Source organism: Bubalus bubalis, chromosome 1 (assembly GCF_019923935.1).
Source record: "Bubalus bubalis isolate 160015118507 breed Murrah chromosome 1, NDDB_SH_1, whole genome shotgun sequence".
In the NCBI taxonomy this organism is placed as follows: domain Eukaryota; kingdom Metazoa; phylum Chordata; class Mammalia; order Artiodactyla; family Bovidae; genus Bubalus; species Bubalus bubalis.
Window position 1 is genome coordinate 142,070,596 of NC_059157.1, and position 20,992 is coordinate 142,091,587.

Below are 20,992 nucleotides of genomic sequence, written 5' to 3' on the forward strand. Positions count from 1 at the left end.
GGCCACTTTGGAAAAAAAGTCAAGATGGCGCCTGTCTCTTCAAGGGGTTTCTCCGGGAATATCCTCCACTGAGAGCAGACCCAGGCCCGCGAAAGACTCTCTGGGTCTCACCCACCCAGGCATCTGCCGAGAACACAGCCTGTCCCAGCAGAACCTGGTCCTACCTGCTCATCAGGTGGGCTGAGAAGGCCACACAAGTCCTCAAGTGTGTTCTCTTAGCACTCACTTTTAATCCTGCCCATTAAATTCTCAGGACAAGGGGGTGGTGGTCTGGTCCCCTCACTTCTTAGAACTGTCTTCTCTGTCGGTGCCACATTCCTATGCTTCAGGAATAGGGGGATTGCCCAATTTTGGAGAGAAATGAGCTGGAAAATCTTCAACAAGCTGTTACTTCCATGCCTGCTCTCCTTGCCTTTCTGCACAAAGCCATTTTGGTCCAGTCATCAGAGTCCCAAGAGTCATCTGGACGAGGGGCAGCGTGACCCCATGGACTGCAGCCTACCAGGCTCCTCCATCCATGGGATTTTCCAGGCAAGAGTACTGGAGTGGGTTGCCATTGCCTTCTCCACATAAAGAAAGGCTGAACGAGAAAATGGGAACTCTCTTTTCATCCTCACAATTTCTAACTGAATTTGTGGAACAGAACAGTTATTACTATACTAAAGATTAAGAACCAGAAAGAAATTTTTCCAGGTTCAGATTTAGAAGTGAACCAAGCACACACAGGGCTTGATCTGAATGCTACATTACTTCTGATACCTCTGCCAATGCTGACTCTCTAACACCATCAGCCAACAATACTCGCTTCTAATCTCTTTTATTCCACCTACGAGGCCAAGGCTCCCACATAAACACTCCAGAAGCTACTTCTAAGTAAACTTCTCAGATTCCTTTTCCTCAACTATAATTACAGCCATAGATGCCACTGGAGGGGTGCCTGCTAAATGCCAAGACCCATGACAGCTTGCCTGGTAGGCATCATCATTGCCATTTCCAGATGGAGGAACTAAGGCTCAGTGAATTGGGTGACTTATTCAAGGCCACAGTTAGCAAAATTTCTAGTTGCCATTTATCAAGCACTTATAGTGTGCTAGACACTAGGCAACGTGATCTGTGTATATTATCTTATTTAACTGTCATAAGTACTCTCTGTCTCCCTCCAGAGGCTGTGTGACTCCTATGATACCACACAGCTTCTCCTAAAGCAAAGAGGGGCCTTTGATGGAGACTCTAGCATTACCTCACAGCTCACCTGTATGGGTACTGCATACCTGATGGGTAACTGCATACAATGGGCCTAACAGAGGTAGATGCCCCCAAACATGTCTTTCCCTTTTGTAACATCTTTTGCCCTCTGAGGCTGCCTTTGATGTTTACCCAAGGTCATCAACATGAAATTGTTAGGAGCAGAAAAAAGGGCAGTTTGAGACCACCTGCCACCTTAGCAATGAAAAGGGATCAATCTGGGCCAGAAGACAGACTCAGAAACAACTAACCCTGTGGATTCTTTAGTTGAAAGCAGCCACATGATCATTATTTTTATTACCATCCTCATACCTTGATAATGTACTAAAAATTAACCAATGTACACTAATGATGATATTAACAACAGCGTGACTAGACTGTATAATTCATCATATTATGGAATAATATTACTGGAATTCATCATATTATGAAAACCATACCTCTAATAACCTTTAAAATATTTTCAAAGAGGAGATCAAGGCAAGAGAGTAAACAGTCCGATCACACTTAATCAGTAAATTATTAAACTTCCTTGACCTATTTTGGGGGTCACTTCTCTGACCTTGAGGTCAGCTTCTTTCCTTCCTGTCTGTATGTTGATGTGCTGGTGCTGTGGGCTGGGAACTTTCCAGTTCTGTTTCCTCCCAACTGTAACTGGAGCCCTGTCAGGTTCCGTAAGTAATAGTGTCGCACCCCCGATTGAAGACGCTGCCCATCCCCTAAACACAAGCTCTTATTGTCCACCTGAGGCCCACTTTGGCAGAAAAGTTATAAGTCTCTTCTCAGACACAAAGAAACAGGAGTTCCAAGACAAATTATTTTTCTTCCAGACACATTTGTAAAAATTGGCCCAAGCTTCACTGACAAGTGATGAAGTAACCAAGGTTACGCAGGTAGAAGAGACAGCTGAGGTGAGAAGGAGAGAGTGCCTGATGGATTACCCCCTGAAAAAGAAACCCCACAGTTTCTTGGCTGACGAAGAGCATAGGAACAGGACGTTGGGGCAGGGTCATAGGGGTTCACCACACTTGACAGGGGGCTGAATAGATGTTTCTTAGATCCCAACAATATGCTTCTCAAGGGACCAAATGATGGGGATACTTCAGTACCACCTCCTGGAATTCAGTGCTGCTGAGAAAACAAATGTTTCCCAGAGAATTCACACATTATTTCTCTCTAGGGTCCTGTAATTTCTCCTTATACCCCACTCCAAAGCCACATGTAAGCAGTACTAGCAACCACAGTAAAACAGGAAGTCCCCTACATACGAGTAAGTTCCATTCCAAGAGCCTGCAAGTCCAATTCATTCGAAAATCCAACAGAGTTAGCCTAGGTACCTAACACATTCGGCTATACAGTCCTGTACTGTAATAAGTTTATAATACTTTTCACACAAATAATACATAAAAAACAAACACAAAAAATAAAGAAAACATTTTTAATCTTACAGTTCAGTACCTTGAAAAGCACAGTAGTACCAGCTACATCACTGCTGCTTTTATGCTGCTTCTAGACATCCTGGGCTTGAAATAAAGATACTGTACTCTACACGGTAATGTACAGTAAAGTACACAAAAGCACAACCACTCGTAGAGGGTTTACGCATGTGACAATGTACGCTGGACACAGGCACTAACTTATGTGATTGGACATGTGAATGCATGTTTACATCTTTGAAAGTTTGCAACCTGAAGGTTCATATGTAGGGGACGCACTGTATATACAACATCTATAGCCTTGCTGTGAATTTATAAATGGAACAGAGACATTTTAAGAAGACTAAGAAAATGAGAAGGAAATGGATAACAATTATCTCAGCAAAATGCCATCTTTGGTGAGGATGTCCTTAAAGACATGTTTGGGTTTAAGTGGTGAGTTGCTATGGTGTTGCCCAACAACTGATTCCTCCCTGAGTGTGGAAGACAGAGGATAAGTGGCACTCAGGAGGACTGGTGACAGATAAAACATGTTCAAAACAACCAACCAGGCTGGGTATCTGCAACCTGTGGCCAGTTACCCCAGGCAGAGGCTCTGATCAACACGCAGGCCGGGACCGATCCCAGAGACCTGAGTGAAACTGCAGGGTTGGTTAACCGTTTCCATGAACACTTCTCTCCACTCCTTCTCATACCTCCTGACACCCTCTTTCCCTATGGGTAGTCCTTCTGGCTCTCTGAAGACCTCACTTCAGAACTCAATGTTGTATCTCTTTAAATCAGCCCATGTGTTCCCCCAGCCCCTGCAACTAATATCTCCTTTCTTGTTTTCTTAAACTTGTTGCTTTTCTGGTCTGTATTCTCCACTAGACTGTCAGACCCACAAAAAGAAGAACTGTATTCTTCCTATTCACCTTTAAGTTCCTAAAATCTCACATAGATGCATCAAGATGGTGCCGTATAAATATTTCAGATGATGAAAGAATGAATTGGAAAGTGCCTAGAACTTGGTATCTGGGAACTTCCGTTTGGATCCCAGCTCTGTCATTAACTGAATACTCAGCTTCATGTCTGGGGTTCAGCTGCATCGTCTGTCAAGTAAGAAAACCACCCCGATGAGAAGCCAATACCCCTCCCCATGCCATGTTCATTACAGCCTGTGGGTCCACAGAGTATACTCACAGGCTTTGGGGAGGCGTGGGATGAGGGAGGTCCTGAGCAGGCCTCCCACTCCCTCCTCAGACAGAGCCATCCTGCTTTCACTTACTTATGAATTGGCTCTCAAATAAGACTTTGTGTGCAGAGTGGGTTTTACAACCAAGACAAAACTTTACAACTATAGTAGATAATGGTACAGCCCTTTTCTGCTAGATTCCCCCAACCTAATAACCAGGTTCTTTCCCTCAACACTTGGTCCCAGTCCCCCTCTGCAGACTCATCACCCTCAGTCCCCAGAGTATCCCATAGATCATCCCAGCTGTGCCCTTTCATCTGCCTGAGACCATCCTTTCCCATTTTCTTCTGCCTGAGAAAGCCCAGTTCACCCTTCAAGATGCAGTTCAAAAGCCTCCTCACTTTGTCTCCACTTCCCCAGCCACCAAAGAACCATGCTCCCCAAGAACCACACTCCCCCCACTGAGCTCCCAGAGCACCTCATATATACTCTACAGCATTAAACACCAGCTGTGTGGAATCATCTGTTTATTAAACCCTTTCCTGACTAGAATATAGACACTTCAAGGTCAGGAGAGCTGCCTTACTTACCGTTTAAGTCTCTGATATGATATCACCACAGTGTCTGATTTAGTAGGCACTAAAGGAAGGAAATTAGGAAGTCTGAAGTTATTCAGGAAATTAGTAAGTTCACTGATAAGTAGGTTAGTGAATTAGTCGATAAATTCAACTACACAGTAATGGGAAAACCTCTGTTTATCTGAGTAGAGCAATTGGCATTCAAGTGTAAATAATCACTAGATTTAATCTTTCTAGGAGCAAGTACACTTTTAAAAAGGACTTATTTGTCTGATGGCTCTCTTTGGTGGAAGGAAGAGGGAAACATATTTCTTGAGTGGAGAAAGTGTTCTCTAACTTTTACCTACTGTCAGTTGGATCTCTCTCCTTTACACCCTCCTAGGGTGGAGAATCTTTGCCTCCTGGTTCTATGCCTCCTGGAACTAGAGAACCAGTACAGGTTTTAAGTGACAGGATGACATTATATGGGGAGGAACATGTAGTGATTGTCTTGGGTAGTGCTGTCTTCGGCACAAGTTTAGAAAGTTCAATATTGTTTGTAGACTCTCTGGGAGCATCTAATTGAAGGTTGGTCTGTTACACCTATATATGTCATGCTGCTAAGTCTGCTGCTAAGTCGCTTCAGTCGTGTCCGACTCTGTGCAACCCCATAGACGGCAGCCCATTAGGCTCCCCCGTCCCTGGGATTCTCTAGGCAAGAACACTGGAGTGGGTTGCCATTTCCTTCTCCAATGCATGAAAGTGAAAAGTGAAAGTGAAGTCGCTCAGTCGTGTCTGACTCTTCATGACCCCATGGACTGCAGCTACCAGGCTCCTCCGCCCATGGGATTTTCCAGGCAAGAGCTCAAAAGAAATTCACATTGAAAGGAACCAAATTTTTCTGAACCTCAAATCACATATGACTTGAGGTATACACAAAAGGATTGACAGTGAATGTTTCAAAGATGAAAGCTTCTGGTATCTTGTCCCAAGCCTCTTTTCAATGTGTAAGTCCTAATTTTCCCTGGGTTTCAGGCTGGTAGTTAGTCAATTTAACCAAAAATAGTTCTAGATATAGAAATAAATCAGAACACTAGGGATACTACAAAATAAGAACAGGAGGAGGGGCTTCCCAGGAGGCGTAGTGGTAAAGAATCTGCCTGCAATGCAGGAGACACAGGTTCTATCCCTGGGTCAGGAAGTTCTCCTGGAGAAGGAAATGGCAACCCACTCCAGTATTCTTGCCTGGAAAATCCCATAGACAGAGGAGCCTAGCGGGCTACAGTCCATGCGGTCGCAAAGAGTCGGATACAACTAAGAAACTAAATGACAACAACGAATGTTTACAATATACTTAAAAGGCAGATAACCAAAAAGGGTATCAGAGGTGCAGGATGTAAGGAATGAATCACTCCTCTTCTCTTTAGTCCCACTGAAATGAAGCCACTGTATTGCTCAAGGACTTGCCTCTCTGAACAGCTCTGAAGGGAACACTTCCAGCATGTCTGCAGCACACACTCACTCGATGGCCATCTGCACCCTGACATTGTACTCCATATTGATTTTCTCCAGCTACACGGTTATACTTTCGGAATCAATATGCCTCTCCCTCTCCAGCCGCTTGATGAATAGCCGAGGAATGCAAAGTCACTTTGATAACAGCATAAGGCAAATATGATTAGGAGGGTAACTCTGGGGCAATAAATTTTCGAAATGAGTTGCTAAATTGAGTAGAGATTATTTATAAACTTATCTCTCATTTAGAATAGTGAGTCTGCATCTTGGTTCACCAAATCAATTTTAGGTGATAAATATTCTGCAATTCTTTTTCTACTATTCTGCAATGCAAACTAGAGATAATGTTAACTTCCTACGCACTAACTTAAAAAAAAAAATCACCTCTGTATGGAAGACAAAGGAAAGAAAAGTAATTTCTCATAAAAATAATATTTCAGCATATGGATGCTGGGGCATAACCACTGTGAATGCAGCTGCTGCAAACGCACACTCACATACATGTGCCGTCTGGCGCTCAAAGACCATGAGTCTCGAGCTGCTGCTGATGCGGCTTTCCCAAATGACAACCAGCTCCTGGTAAATTTCAAACAAAACAAATTACAACTGTCCCTTAATTTACCCAATTGTTACATCCCTGAATAATTCAGAGTATGTAAAACCATGCAAACAAAAAACGCTTTGTGCAATGAAGATAGATTTAAGCTCAGAAATTACAAACACGTTTTGTCTTACATGAATGTCCACTGAGACTTTTGGAATCAAGTAAGAGAACAATGCATCATCCTGTGGGATGGTCCCACACACTACAAACGGTCTAACAGCCCAGGCTTTTGCCCATTTAATGCCACGAGGGCCCACAATAATCATGCGCACCATAGACACCCTCATAGAATACCAAAACTCCCCCTAGGAGGCAGTACAAACTTGTAAGACTACTGGCTTGCAGTATCTCCTACAGGGCTTCCCCCATTAACACAAATGATTAAGAGTTGATTCTAGGTCTAAAACCAAAGAACGAAAGTACTAGCTCCTCTAACTGGCCCTTTAGTTTTACCCACGTGAGATAAGTAACTTGCCTTTAAATACTCAGTGACCACCTAATCTAGGATAAAAAAATTTTTTTAAGAAATGGCATCCTTTTTCATGGTTTTTATTTCTTATTGAAATTAGAAAGACATCCTTGAATGTGTCTCTTACACATGAGATAGTTGGGGCGGGGGTGTGGAGGTAGTAGAATGATTGACAACATTTTCCAGTTTTTTTCCCAGGATACTGGAGTTGAAATCATTCACTCCTCATCACTGAGTTTCCCTGGATACACTCTATATACAATGTGTGCTCAGTCATGTCTGACTCTGCGACCCTATGGACTATAGCCCACCAGGCTCCTCTGTCCATGGGATTCTCCAGGCAAGAATACTAGAGTGGGTTTCCATGCCCTCCTCCAGGGGAAACTTCCTGACCCAGGGATAGAATCCACATCTCTTGCATTGGTAGGTAGGTTCTTTACCACTGAGCCACCAGTAAAGCCCTCTAGCACCCACTAAAAACTTGGATTCCTGCATGCAAATAAATCAGAAGGTTTCAAAAATAAAATCCTTTACAACATGTTCAAAATGAGAGTGTGTCCCAAAGAATGATTTCCGCGAGCAGAAACTATCCCACGTGATTAGTGGCTAATTGATTTTCCCACTGTTCTCCCCAAACCCCAGTCATCAAGATCCAAGCATGTTTAGGGGAAATAAGTAAGATTCTATATGCTCCTACACCACACATAGCACAGGGCCTATTCCTCTGACCCAGAGAGCAAGGGACGGGCAGGTCCCTTCACAAGACCTAAGGAAGACTTGACTTGACTCTTTGCTAATCACCCTTGGCCAGTGACTTGAGTGTTTTCTAACTTAATTTGGCAGATCAAATATTAAGGAGAAAATGTTTGATTGGTCAAACTGCACAATATTGGCTCTCCAAGTTAAATCTGCAATCAAACTGATGCCCATTTCAAAAGTGCCACTTGGAAAAAATCTTATTTATAAGCCTTGTACATTATCAGGTGGTGAAGAAGGATGAAGAAAAGAAGCTCACAGAGTATAGGAATGACTGGATAAAGTTGTGCATACTGCACTAAAGAGAATAAATCATTTACCTCCCATATCCTTACACTGCACTTAAAGAGACACCCACTCAATGTGCAAAGTCAATTCCCTTCAGGAGATGAGAACACATAAGTTATACCAGTTCCCCCAGCAACCAAGGAAATATCATCAGGCTCTCACACTCTATACTTGCCTCCTAGAGTTCCTCAGGCTTTCCTTCCGAGACCACTTCCTCTTAATTTTAGACTCACTCCAACAATTTAAACATCAGGTGTTAGAAGCAGCAATTTAGAACAAGAAGAGGTCAGACCGCTCCAGGTAAGCCCCACAACAGTAACAAGAAGAAATGACTGACAGTCTGATCTCCAAGGAGATGGAAAACTATTTTACAAAGTGGAGGGAAGGAGGCTGACACAGAAACTCAAAATAATAACAGCTTAGGCCATTCAAGGTAGGGACGAACAGCTTTGCTGGCCTTGAGAGCACCTCCATAATACAGAACAATATAGTAACTAATGTGAAAGGAAACGATGCTTAATATATTTTGCAGCAGAATTCCATAGAACAATAGAATCCCAGGTTGAAAGAGTAGGAAGATCCTAAAGAGAGCATCCCGGCCTAATTCCTTTACCTTACAAGGAAAGTGAAAGTGAAAGTGAAGTCACTCAGTCATGTCCGACTCTTTGCGACCCCATGGACTGTAGCCTACCAGGCTCCGCCGTCCACGGGATTTTCCAGGCAAGAGTACTGGAGTGGGTTGCCATTTCCTTCTCCAACCTTACAAGGAAGGAAACATGTAAAGCAATGCACAGGTTCGAGGCAGAGTTGAGACAAGAGGGCAACCCGGCTGTCCAGGGCTCCTTCCATATGGAGGCGCCGACACTGACGCCCGAGGGGAAGGAAGAGAGGCCGCATCACCTGTAGTCACGCATCGTGTCGCTGCTTCTGACATCTCTGCTTTTGCATCCGTGCATTGATTTTACTCTCTTCCAAAGGAGAAGAAACTTGCTCTCTTCAGTCACAAAAGAATGAACGATATTTCCCTGATTTGTGATGAGAACCGCAGCGCTGGCCCTGAACAAAACTGGGACGGACAGTAATGTTTACTTTGCGTTCCCCTCTACCTCTTTCTCCCATCCTGGTGTGTCTCCTCCAAGCTGTTGCTCTGTCCTCCCACTCAGTACCCCACCCACTGGCCCCAAATCTAGAGTTTCTAGTACAATGTAGAATATTCTCCCAACTTCCAGAAGTTTGATATACTCCCAGCCCCTTTCTAATTTAATTTCTTATTCTATAAAACAAAAAATGAGGCTATACACCAGTGTTTCTCAAATATAAGTGGCAAGCTTATTAAAATGCATATTCTTGGTCCCCATCTCCTGAAATCACAACTCAATAGATGACTCTGATCACTTCTTGGCCTTCTGGCTAAGATCAAGTGTAATAGATGACTCTGGTAGAAGTGTCCCACCAGACCCACTTTGGAAAACATGTGACTTCTGCCTGCCTCTCCAGCCTCGTCTCCTCCCAGTCCCCCAATGCACATTCCCTTCCACCCAAAACTTCATACAGTCTCTCCCCACCATGCCTTTGCCTCATAGTCCACCTTCTGGGTCCAATTAATTTCTCCATATACCTCAAAACCAGCCGATGCACACGTCTCATCTCTGCTCTCTGTGTTCCTGTACGTTTCTGCATTACTGAGCTCCTACAGCCTACAAAGTGTGGGGATTTCCCGGCATAGTTCCACTTGAAGGCAAGGCCCTGCCTCATTTGTCTTTTTTCTATTCCCAGCATTTGGTATCTTGCCAAGCACATAGGAGATACTCTAAAGGTGTTCATTAGATTATCTTTTGCATGTGCAAATTTCCTAGTTAATAACTAGTCATTTATTTATATTTGCATTTTTAATTAACCCCCCATCCCATATAGTACAGGATTTTCAAAGATTACTCCAGGTATCACCCTTAAATGAGGAACACATTTTGTAACAAATAAAAATGAAAAGAGAAGAATGCTAACATAATCTAACCTAGGTGACATCAGTTGTATAGTCATACTGAATTAGACCCAAGTTCACTCAGGATATCTGACACTTAAAGAACAACAACTGAGACACGTACAATAAATGGGAGTTTTTCCAATAAGATCAGTTTCTAATCATTCCTTAGAATTTGGTCTGGCATTCGGATTTAGACTTTTTACAGAAGTAAAGTTGGAAGACATCAGAACTGGCTTTGAATTGATTCATTTACATAAAACTTTGCGAACTTGTTCTAAGACCCCAGAGATGTCCAGGATTATCTATCCCAGATGGTTAGCCACCAAAAGGTTAGCTCATCTCCTGAAATCCACCTTTCATGTGTGTGTCCCATGCAGGTGTCTGCTATGCAGAGTTTGGAGTCCGCGTCCCCAAGACCACAGGGTCAGCCTACACCTATAGCTACGTCACTGTTGGGGAGTTTGTGGCATTTTTCATTGGCTGGAACCTGATCCTGGAGTACTTGATAGGCACCGCGGCGGGCGCCAGTGCTCTGAGCAGCATGTTTGACTCACTGGCCAACCACACCATCAGCCGCTGGATGGTGGACAGCGTGGGAACCCTCAATGGCCTGGGTGAGACTGCCACAGCCTCTAACTCCAACATGCAAACTCACTAAGCCAAATAAAGGGGCTCCTCTTTCAGGATGCAATTTGGCGACAAGTACCAAGGGCCTTAATATGTCTTTTTTTTGCCAAGTAATGGATGAATGAATCTGTCCTAAGGAAACTATTCTAACCTCCATAAAAGTTTTATATGAAAAAATGTTCATCACAGCCTTGTTTATAATAACAAAAAAATTAGAAACTGTTTAAGTATTCTACATTAGAACAACTGATTAAGTAAACTATGGCAGTGTATAACATAGCTAGCAATTGAAAGGATGACCAGGAAGTCTGTTGTAAGAGCGTGGAATGTTTTTAATGTAATGCTGTATGACAAAGGACACAAATTGTATATGTATCACGTTAATAACTATATAAAAATACAAGTAATTTGGAAAAAGAAATAGAAAACTATGAGGAACTTCTCTGATGGGTTCTTTAGATTTTTAAAAACTTATCCTAAATCAGCATGCATTAATTTTTAAATAAGGGAATATATTTAAAAGAAACAAAATGAATGGGTATAACAAAATGAGTGAATACTAAATAACCAGAAGCTCATGTAACAAATACCTTGAGACTTCAGCTTCTGAGCCCCACCTTCCATTCTGTCATCTGACTATCCCTTCACAATCAAGGGAAGCTAAACTGTAGTGGAGGAGACTTTGGAAGTCTTGCCCCAAAACATCCAGGGACTAACTCAGTGGCTGCATACAAGTCATTGGTGCCCCTGTCTCAGAAGAGCTGACCAAAATGCTGAGCACCTAGATACCATGAGAAAATTTAAAAATATGAAGAAAACATCTTCTCAGGATACTGATTTCATAAATTTTAGGCCCGAAAGGGTCCTCCAAAATCAGGTAGCCCAAATTTTTCACTTTACAGATGAGGTTCAGAGAAAGGAGACATTTGCCCATGACCACACAGCTGGTTACAGGTCAGAGTTGAGCTGAAATCCAGGAGCCTGACTGCGGAAGCAGTGCCACTTTCCCTCTATAGAGGGCAGGAGTCCACTGGCCAACAGACAAGACCAAACAGGCGGAGAGAGTTCCCCAGCCATCTTCTTTGCAATCACACAAATGGAAAGTACACCCTTCTTCCAGTAATCGTCAAAGACACACATTTTAAAATTTCCTAATAAAGAGATTGCTGGAATGAAATGGAATATTTATGGGCTATAAAGTAAACGACAATGAAGATAAAATCGCTCAAATAACGTGGTAGATCCGTGTATACATTTGACTGTCCTTGGATAGTCCTGCCTTCGGATGTTCCATGCCATGGCTCCAGAGGAACTGCTGTAGTTCTCATATTATGAATCCCAATTTTTGGTCCGGGATATCAGGTCATCTCACCTATATACCAAAACCTTCTCATTTGTAACTAGACACCTGCGGACCACACACACACAGTTCCTTCTCCTTCCACAACACACTGACCACCCTTCTCTAAGCTGAGTGCAGATGCACTGGGTGGGCCTGGACAATATTATTAATTCACATCTTATCCCTCTAGGGAAAGGAGAACAATCATACCCGGACCTTCTGGCTTTGGTGATCGCAATCATCGTCACCATAATCGTCGCGCTGGGGGTGAAGAATTCTGTGGGCTTCAACAATGTACTCAATGTGCTGAACCTGGCCGTGTGGGTGTTCATCATGATTGCAGGCTTCTTCTTCATCAATGGGAAATACTGGGCTGAGGGCCAATTCTTGCCCTATGGCTGGTCAGGGGTAAGTTCATTCCTAAATCCCTGTGGGTGTACCTGCCTACTACCCTATGACCTGTTTGAGACATGAGTTAAAGGAAATGCTGCTTGTCCCATAACCTTCATGGCACTCTCTTCCTCACCTTTTACCTGAATTTCATCAGAATGTTCTGAAGAAATGGTTCTTTTTTATTTAGCTGTTTCACAAACATTTCTTGAGCTCTATGTTATATGGAAAATGATAATAGATTTAAAGTTTTGGTCACTTGCAATTATGCCTAATTCTGCATATAATATCTCATTTAATCTTCCTGCAATTCAGGAGACTGGGATTCTATCCCTGGGTCGGGAAGATTCCCTGGAGACGGAAATGGTTACCCACTCCAGTATTTTTTCCTGGAGAATTCCATGGACAGAGGAGCCTGGCAACAGTCTATGGGGTCACAAAGAGTCAGACATAACTAAGAGACTAACATTCACTCAATAACCTTGCAAGGAGGATATTTACATTCTAGTCTCACAGATGAAAATCTCAACACTCAGAGAGGTCAAATGACTTGCTACTAAGCACATAGCTTAAGTGCCCAAGTTAGGACCAAAGACAGGACTGTGATTCCAAAGCCTGCACATGAACAGCTCAGTCCTATAGAATCTCTCTGTAGGACTGCTCAGTTCAGACAGTTGGTAAATAGACAAGCAGTAAAAGGGGCCTGAACAGTGAGCAGGCAAGGAAGGGGTGAGCATGCCTTCAGTATGGAACTAAGAAAGGAACAGTTCTCAAAACTAAACTCAATGTTTGATCCAAGGCAGAAAGTCCTGCTGGGGTCTGAGAGCAGAGAAGCCCACTGGTGTGGTCTGGGGATTGACAAAAGAGTGGGCTGGACCAAAATCTTCAGATCTCATCCCGGTGATCTGATGGTGTGGTTTATGCTAAAGAAAAGTGGAAAGGTCCGAGCAGCAAATTCTTTATACTGACAAGTGCTAGTCACACCTGAATTCTTCCTCTATATGACTAAAAATGCCACCTTTACGGATTTACTGGTAAAATTCGCTCGCCCATTCTTCTTTTTTTCAAACTGTAGAACAGAAATCAGAGAAGTTCGAGCTAGAAGGGATCTTAGAGGCCCCCTGGTCCTACCCCCTCATTTAACAGATAAAGAAACTGAGGCCAGAAGACCAGCCCACCCAGCATCAGTGACAGAAGGCCAGGATTCCACCAGATTTGCTTTTGCAGTCTTTGCTTACACTGGCTTTCCAGGGACCAGAAATTGCTCTTGGAGAACACTCAAAATAACTTCTGTGTATTCTAAACCATGCCATGCTGTTCAGTGAAGAGAAATAAGCAAGAAACAGTTTAAGCCAATGTTTCTAGTCTTCTGCTTATCAGTAAGAATTCTGCAGAACGGCAGAGTTCATCCCTCCTCCTTGAGGTGAATAAATCCTCAAACTGGTTAAAACCAGAAGAAGAGACAAAGAAACACTGTTGACCCCATTCTGGATCCCCAAGTCTATATTTTCTTATGATACAAATTGTTCCCTTCCTATCATATAAGAAAACAACAAATGATAATAGTGACAAAGAAAGAATGTTTTCCCAGAACTCCACTGCATTTTCATCATAGCACATGAAAATGTTCTCACCGTTTTCTTAACAATGTAAGAAATTACTGGGTCAGGGACTTACTGTAAGGCTTTGGCCAAGAATTAACTTCTCTGCTTTCCAGTTTTCTCATCTATCAGGTGGTAAAACTAATTGCACCAAATGTTTCCAAAAAGATAATAAAACCTTAGACATTTTTAAGTCCATATTGTATAATTAGTAACAATGATCATGATGGAGGAAGGAGCTAGAATTTACCCACTACCTTCTGGGTGGGCACATGCTCTATGGATATTATCTCACTCTTACAACAAAACTTGGAAGTAGGTGCCGCTATCCGCAACTTACAGATGGAGAACTCAAGGCTCGGAGAAGCTGGATAACTTGCCGGAAGTCACTTAGCTAGTCAGTGCCAGGACTGAAATCCCCGCTCAGGTGTATGGCTCCAAAGCCCCTTCCACTATCTTGAGTACCTTGTGTATGATGACCCCTGCCTTCTGAGTCTTCTTAACACTTCCTTTTGGGGAAGGCAATGGCACCCCACTCCAGTACTCTTGCCTGGAAAATCCCATGGGCAGAGGAGCCTGGTAGGCTGCCATCTATGGGGTCGCTCAGAGTCGGACACGACTGAAGCGACTTAGCAGCAACACTTCCTTCAAGCTTCACAAAGACTGGGAGTCTTGGAGCTGGGAGGAGCATTAAGATGGGAGGATAGTTAAGCCTGGGCTTCCCAGGTGGTGCTAGTGGTAAAGAACCCTCCTGCCAGTGCAGGAGACATAAGAGACACGGGTTCGATCCCTGGGTCAGGAAGATCCCCTGAAGAGGGGCATGTAACCCACTCCAGTATTCTTGTCTGGAGAATCCCATGGACAGAGGAACCTGGCAGGCTACAGTCTGTGGGGTCACAAAGAGTCAGACCTGACTGAGCAACTGAGCACAAGAAAAGTTAAGATCACAGGTCTAGACCATAATAGAATGAAATTCAACTCCGGTCCTGGAGGAGTCAAAGTCCTTATTCACTCCACTGCTCCCAGGACCTCACGCATGGCAAAAGTACCACCTTTGGCCACTGACCTCACTCCAACCCAAACCTACTACCTGGAGTAGGCTGGCCGTTGGTACCAAAAAACCTGGCTGGGATTTTGGATTTTTTGCTGTGAGTCCTCTTTCCCTGCAGGAAATTCAAATCTGTGTCCTAGTGGCTGTCCCTAAAAACATCATCTGAGCACAAAGGACAGCCCAGCGTGAAGATGGTGCTGACTCATCCTCTCTGCCTGGCCTCGGATTTCTGCATTGCACATCTCCTCCCCAGCCTGCTGCCTGGACCTGTTCTTTCTTGACTTTGGTTTTAGGTCACTTTTCCAGTCCAGCAAGGCCACTCTGAATATACATGGTATTTTTTGAGATCTGACACCTTCTCATGAGCATGTCATCCACCAAGTGAATAAACACACTCCCTACTCTGTTCTCTAACAACTGTCAGCAAAATTAAGTTGCCTACTTGCCAGCTGCATGAACTTCCTCACTCCGTAGGGAAAATCTGACCCCCACCCCTGACCAAAAAAAAAAAAATCTGATGAAATTTGTTAGTCACTCAGGCATATCCAACTCTTTGCAACCCCATGGACTGTAGCCTGGCCAGGGTCCTCTGTCTATGGAATTTTCCAGGCAAGTTTACTGGAATGGGTTGCCATTTCCTTCTCCAGGGGATCTTCCCATCCCAGGGATTGAACCTGAGTCTCCTGCACAGCAGGCAGATTCTTTACCATCTGAGCCACAAGGGAAGCCCACCTCTGACAAGGGGACTGACAAGTTCAGAGTACCAACCCACTTTCTTGTTCAATCCCAATAGCTAAGATGGGATGGAGGACACCATTATGGAGGGAAATGGTTTATATGGATACTGTTACGTGACTTAAAACACAACTCTCAAGGACTTCTAAAGGGTTAATGAGAGCAATCCTCTGGCCACGGACCCCTCAGAAGCCTAGTCTTTCCTGTTCCAAACACTTCCTTCCAAAGAAAATAGCATAAGGAATGGTTTACTCACTTACAGGTTCTGGGTCAAATGCTTCTTTGGTCTTGAAGAGCTTAAGAACAACAAACATTTTTTCCCTATATCAAGTAACTGCTGGCCCTCAGCTGAACCCCACTTCCATCTGCAATTCCTCAGCCCTGAACATTGTTGGATGCGTATTCACTGTATGTTATTTGTTCTCGATGCTATCTTATGGTTTCTCTTTGACCAAATAAAACATTCTACCAGCACAAATAGCTCCCAGGAAAATGGTTCAGAGCAAGTATTTGTGGGGAATGCTGACAGTCTCCAAAAAGAGGAAAAGCTGTTTTCCATGTCTCCACATTTGAATCCACTTGCTGGAACCTATTAGCACATTCCACTGTCGCTGTGGACAGGCCACTAACAGATCTGGAGCAAGAGGGTGGTAGGAAATGCTGCTGAAGTTGGAGTTTTGTCTTGTTACCTTGAGAGTGAATTACACAAAGGTCCTAATTATCTTGTGGGCATATCTAAGGTAGAATATGGAGAGCCGCCTCATCCTAACGCCTCTCAAATATCAGCAAGGTACAGGGATCCCAGCTTTCAGGGATCCCTGAAGTTGAGTAGCAGGCTGGCAACGACATACTTTTGTTAACGAATTAAGCAACAGTCCTCCAGCAACTGAGGCAGGTACTGCTGCCCCACAAAGCTCTGTAGAGGGAAAGACTGACCTGCGTCTTCTGGCTGAGCAGCTTTACCAGGTTGACCTTGGAAAATAATTTCCAGTGACATCATCAAAGTGAAAAGTCAATACTGGTTTTTATTTATGTAAGGCATTAAAGCAAAGTTAGGATAAAGTGCTGATGAGGGCAGAAACGTGTATACACACACACACACACACACACACACACACACACACACACACATGCTTCACCCACTAATTTAATTCACAGATGCTCACCCCTGGATACTAAACACATTCTTTCAAGCATGGTTGCTGCTGCTGCTAAATCGTTTCAGTCGTGTCCGACTCTGCGACCCCATAGACGGCAGCCCACCAGGCTCCGCCGTCCCTAGGATTCTCCAGGCAAGAACACTGGAGTGGGTTGCCATTTCCTTCTCCAATGCGTGAAAGTGAAAAGTGAAAGTGAAGTCGCTCAGTCTTGTCTGACTAGTAGCGACCCCATGGACTGCATGGAGTGGCTTGCCATTGCCTTCTCTGTTCAAGCATGGAAGTATATCCTAATTGTAAATACCAGAGGCTCGATCTGAAATCTGGGTAGAGTGAAGTAGAAAGCAGTTTTAGCAATTTTGGGGTAGAGACACACCCATACAATTTCATTTCATGGCTTTGTTGTATTTACTAACCAGGGATTATTTGCTAGAAGGACACACGCACAAAAAAAAAAAAAAAAAAAAACCTCATTCAAATTAACTCATGTAAAAAGGTGACCCTATTTGTTAATGTATTATCTTTTCTTAAATAATCTGTTTATTTAATCTCTATCTTCTAGGCCAGAGTCTGTTCAATCCTGGCAGGTCTGCTGCTTTTCCTCCATTTGCCCGCACTCCCCCAGATCACCTCTCTACTCCTCCTGCTCTGTTCTTTGCTCCAGAAGACCCCCTGCTGGTGGCTTCCTGTTAGGGTTAGCCAATGGGAGATATCAATCAGGAGATCAGAAAGGGAGAAGAGAACAGGCCAGGGTACTTCTTCCTCACTTCCTCTCAGCCTTGAGCCCTAGAGTCCCTTCATCAAAATCATTCCATTTGAACCATCTGAGTTAAATTTCGTGGCCTTCCCATCACAGTAGAACCTCCAGATTGCCTACTTTTGATCTGTTTAGTCTTTCTTCAATCATAACTGCTTTCTAGTTCTACCTATGCAAATTGTGGCTAACAGACATTCTCTTTGCAAATTTATTCTCTCTCTTCCCAACTAACCTAGTTCCCATAGTTAATTTTCTGGTATCTAATCATTATCAATAATTGCCATTCATGCTTTCACTCATTTGGGAAATAGCATCTGTGTTTTACAAATAATGTTCAGTTCAGTTGCTCAGTTGTGTCCAACTCAGTGACCCCATGGACTGCAGCACACCAGGCTTCCCTGTCCGTACCAACTCCTGGAGCTTTCTCAAACTCCATTTCATCCTCTGTTCATCCCCTTCTTCTCCTGCCTTCAATCTTTCCCAGCACTGGGGTCTTTTCCAATGAGTCAGTTCTTCACATCAGGTGGCCAAAGTATTGGAGCTTCAGCTTCAGCATCAGTCCTTCCAGTGAATATTCAGGACTGCTTTCCTTTAGGATAGACTGGTTGGATCTCCTTGCTGTCCAAGGGACTCTCAAGAGTCATCTCCAACACCACAGTTCAAAAGCATCAATTCTTCAATACTCAGCTTTCTTTATAGTCCAACTCTCACATCCATACATGACTACTGGAAAAACCATAGCTTTGACTATATGGACCCTTGTTGATAAAATGATGTCTCTGTTTTGTAATAATGTAGGTATTTGCTAATCTTGATCAATTTGTCATCACAATCAAGGTAGCATTTCTGGTCTTGCAGTGTCCTCTAGGGTCCTAACCCCAGGAGGTCATGCTCAGAGTACTTTTTGCACATGACTGTATCCATATCACCAAGCACAGTTCCTGGTTCATGGGAGCAGTTAATAAAATATGCATCAAGTTCTAAAAGAAAAATAAGGAGGAAGAAGAGGAGGAATTTGTTTGTGTCCTTGGTTTCATCTGTTCTAGAAAAACTTACAATAGTAATAAAAAAAAACTACTGATAAGAGCAATATTTATTAAGCACCTACCCAGATCGTGCTAGTGGTAAAGAATCCACCTGCCAAAGCACGAAATACAAAAGACTCGGGTTTGATCCCTGGGTTGGGAAGATCCCCTGGAGAAGGAAATGGCAACCCACTCCAGCATTCTTGCCTGTAGAATCTCATGGACAGAGGAGCCTGGCAGACTACACTCCATGAGGCCACACAGAGAGTCAGACATGACTGAGTAATTGAGCATATATTCTACAACCATGGTGAACTATCTCATTTAATCCCTGTAACAATCCAATGAGCTAAATACTATTTTTATTTCCATTTAAGTGATAAAGAAAATGAAGTCCCATGGGGTTAGGAACTTGTTCTATGTCACCAAGCTAGTTCTTGGCAGAACCAATCAAGGTCTGACAGGCTATAGAATCTGCACTCCTAACCAAGTCCTATCCACCCATACGCAAGGCTCTGAGATTCCCCCTGGAGCCTACAGTGCACCTCTCCTCCAGCAACTATGAGTCATACTTCAAAATTGGAAGGTGTTGCTCCAAGATACCTGTGTCTTAGAGGCATGTCCCACTGAGCCTTCTCTTCCAGTTGGCCCTCCCTGTGTCCTCAGTTAATCTTCTTAAGGCATGGTTTAGACCTCTCACCTTATTTTTTTCAGGGGGGGGTAAATTTATTTATTTTAATTGGAGGCTAATTACTTTACAATATCGTAGTGGTTTTTGCCATACATTCACAAGAATCGGCCATGGGTGTACATGTGTCCCCCATCCTGAACTCCCCTCCCACCTCCCTCCCCCTCCCATCCCTCAGGGTTGTCCCAGTGCACCGGCCCTGAGCACCCTGTCTCATGCATCAAACCTGGACTGGTGATCTCTTTCACATATGGTAATATACATGTTTCAATGCTAGTCTCTCAAATCATCCCACCCTCGCCTTCTCCCACAGAGTCCAAAAGTCTGTTCTTTACATCTGTGTCTCTTTTGCTGTCTCGCATATAGGGCCATCGTTACCATCTTTCTAAATTCTACATGTATGCGTTATTATACTGTATTGGTATTTTTCTTTCTGACTTACTTCACTCTGTATTTTCATCCACCTCATTAGAACTGATTCAAATGCATTCTTTTTAATAGCTGAGTAATATTCTATTGTGTATATGTACACAATAGCTTTCTTATCCATTCATCTGCCAATGGACATCTAGGTTGCTTCCATGTCCTAGCTATTGTAAACAGTGCTGCAATGAACATTGGGGTACACATGTCTCTTTTACCTTTTTCCAGGGTAGCTTGGCCCTGAATTCTTACTTAGGACCTTCCCACCCTCCTGTCCTCAGCAGGGAGCTCTTCCAGTATCTAAGACCATCCAGCACTGATCACTCCAAGTAGTATGGCACTGTAGCCCTGGGACGTCCTAATTGGGATTGATTGTATCATCAGACTGATTGTCATAAAATGTCACTGTATGATTTATAAGAGGTGTGTGTGTGTGTGTGTGTGTGTGTGTGTGTGTGTATGGAAAGAAAAATGTTAAAGAAAGAGAAATCAGGACCTGTTTTTCTGGAAGCTGTCTTAAAGCAAGGCCTTCCTGGATTGGGGCAGCTTGGTGAGCCTGAAATTCCAGCATCCATCCATCCTTGAACACCAGAAACATTTTTTAGACAAGTGAAAACAAGTACCTTTCCAAACCTGTGAACCTCCATGTACCATGAGGTGAGATCTCTTTGATCTCCTTGTCTGGAGGCAAGACACCTTCCACACCCTGAAATGCAGGACTCTGCTGGAGTGAAAGTGGGAGTTCTCTCCTCTCCCAGATAGTAGCCCCCTGGTGCTTGTATGGAAGTTCTTTCTACTAGAATAGATCAGGAGTTCTTAGACTTCTGTGTGTGCAGTAGAGTCCTTGGCAGTCTGGTGAAGCAGATGAATTCCTTTGGGATTGTATTTATATTGTATATAAACTGTGTTTATAAATGAATAACCTAATTACATAGAAGTTCGAAAGAAACCAATTACAGTTAACCTACGAACAGCAGCAGTTTGAATCAGGCTGTTACGCTTTTTTTTCAAAAGTAAATACTATGGTACTACATCAGTGAGTGGTTAGCTGAATCCGTGGACATGGAGCCACAGATATGGAGGACTCAAGTACACAAGGAACCATGGACACAGAGGGCCAGTGTAAGTTATACTCGAATTTTCAACTGTGCTGGGGTCAGCATCCCTA

The 20,992-nt window shown here is 43.4% G+C and overlaps 1 protein-coding gene across 1 annotated transcript in view; it reads left to right on the forward strand.

Annotated features, from left to right (window-relative positions):
* The window catches only part of SLC7A14 (solute carrier family 7 member 14), a 110,463-nt gene that overhangs the window by 69,182 nt on the left and 20,289 nt on the right, over nt 1–20,992 (forward strand). The window contains exons 3-4 of the mRNA XM_006055309.4: nt 10,406–10,642; nt 12,188–12,405. Coding sequence (XP_006055371.2) covers nt 10,406–10,642; nt 12,188–12,405 — 455 coding nt within the window. The remainder of the gene's footprint in view (nt 1–10,405; nt 10,643–12,187; nt 12,406–20,992) is intronic.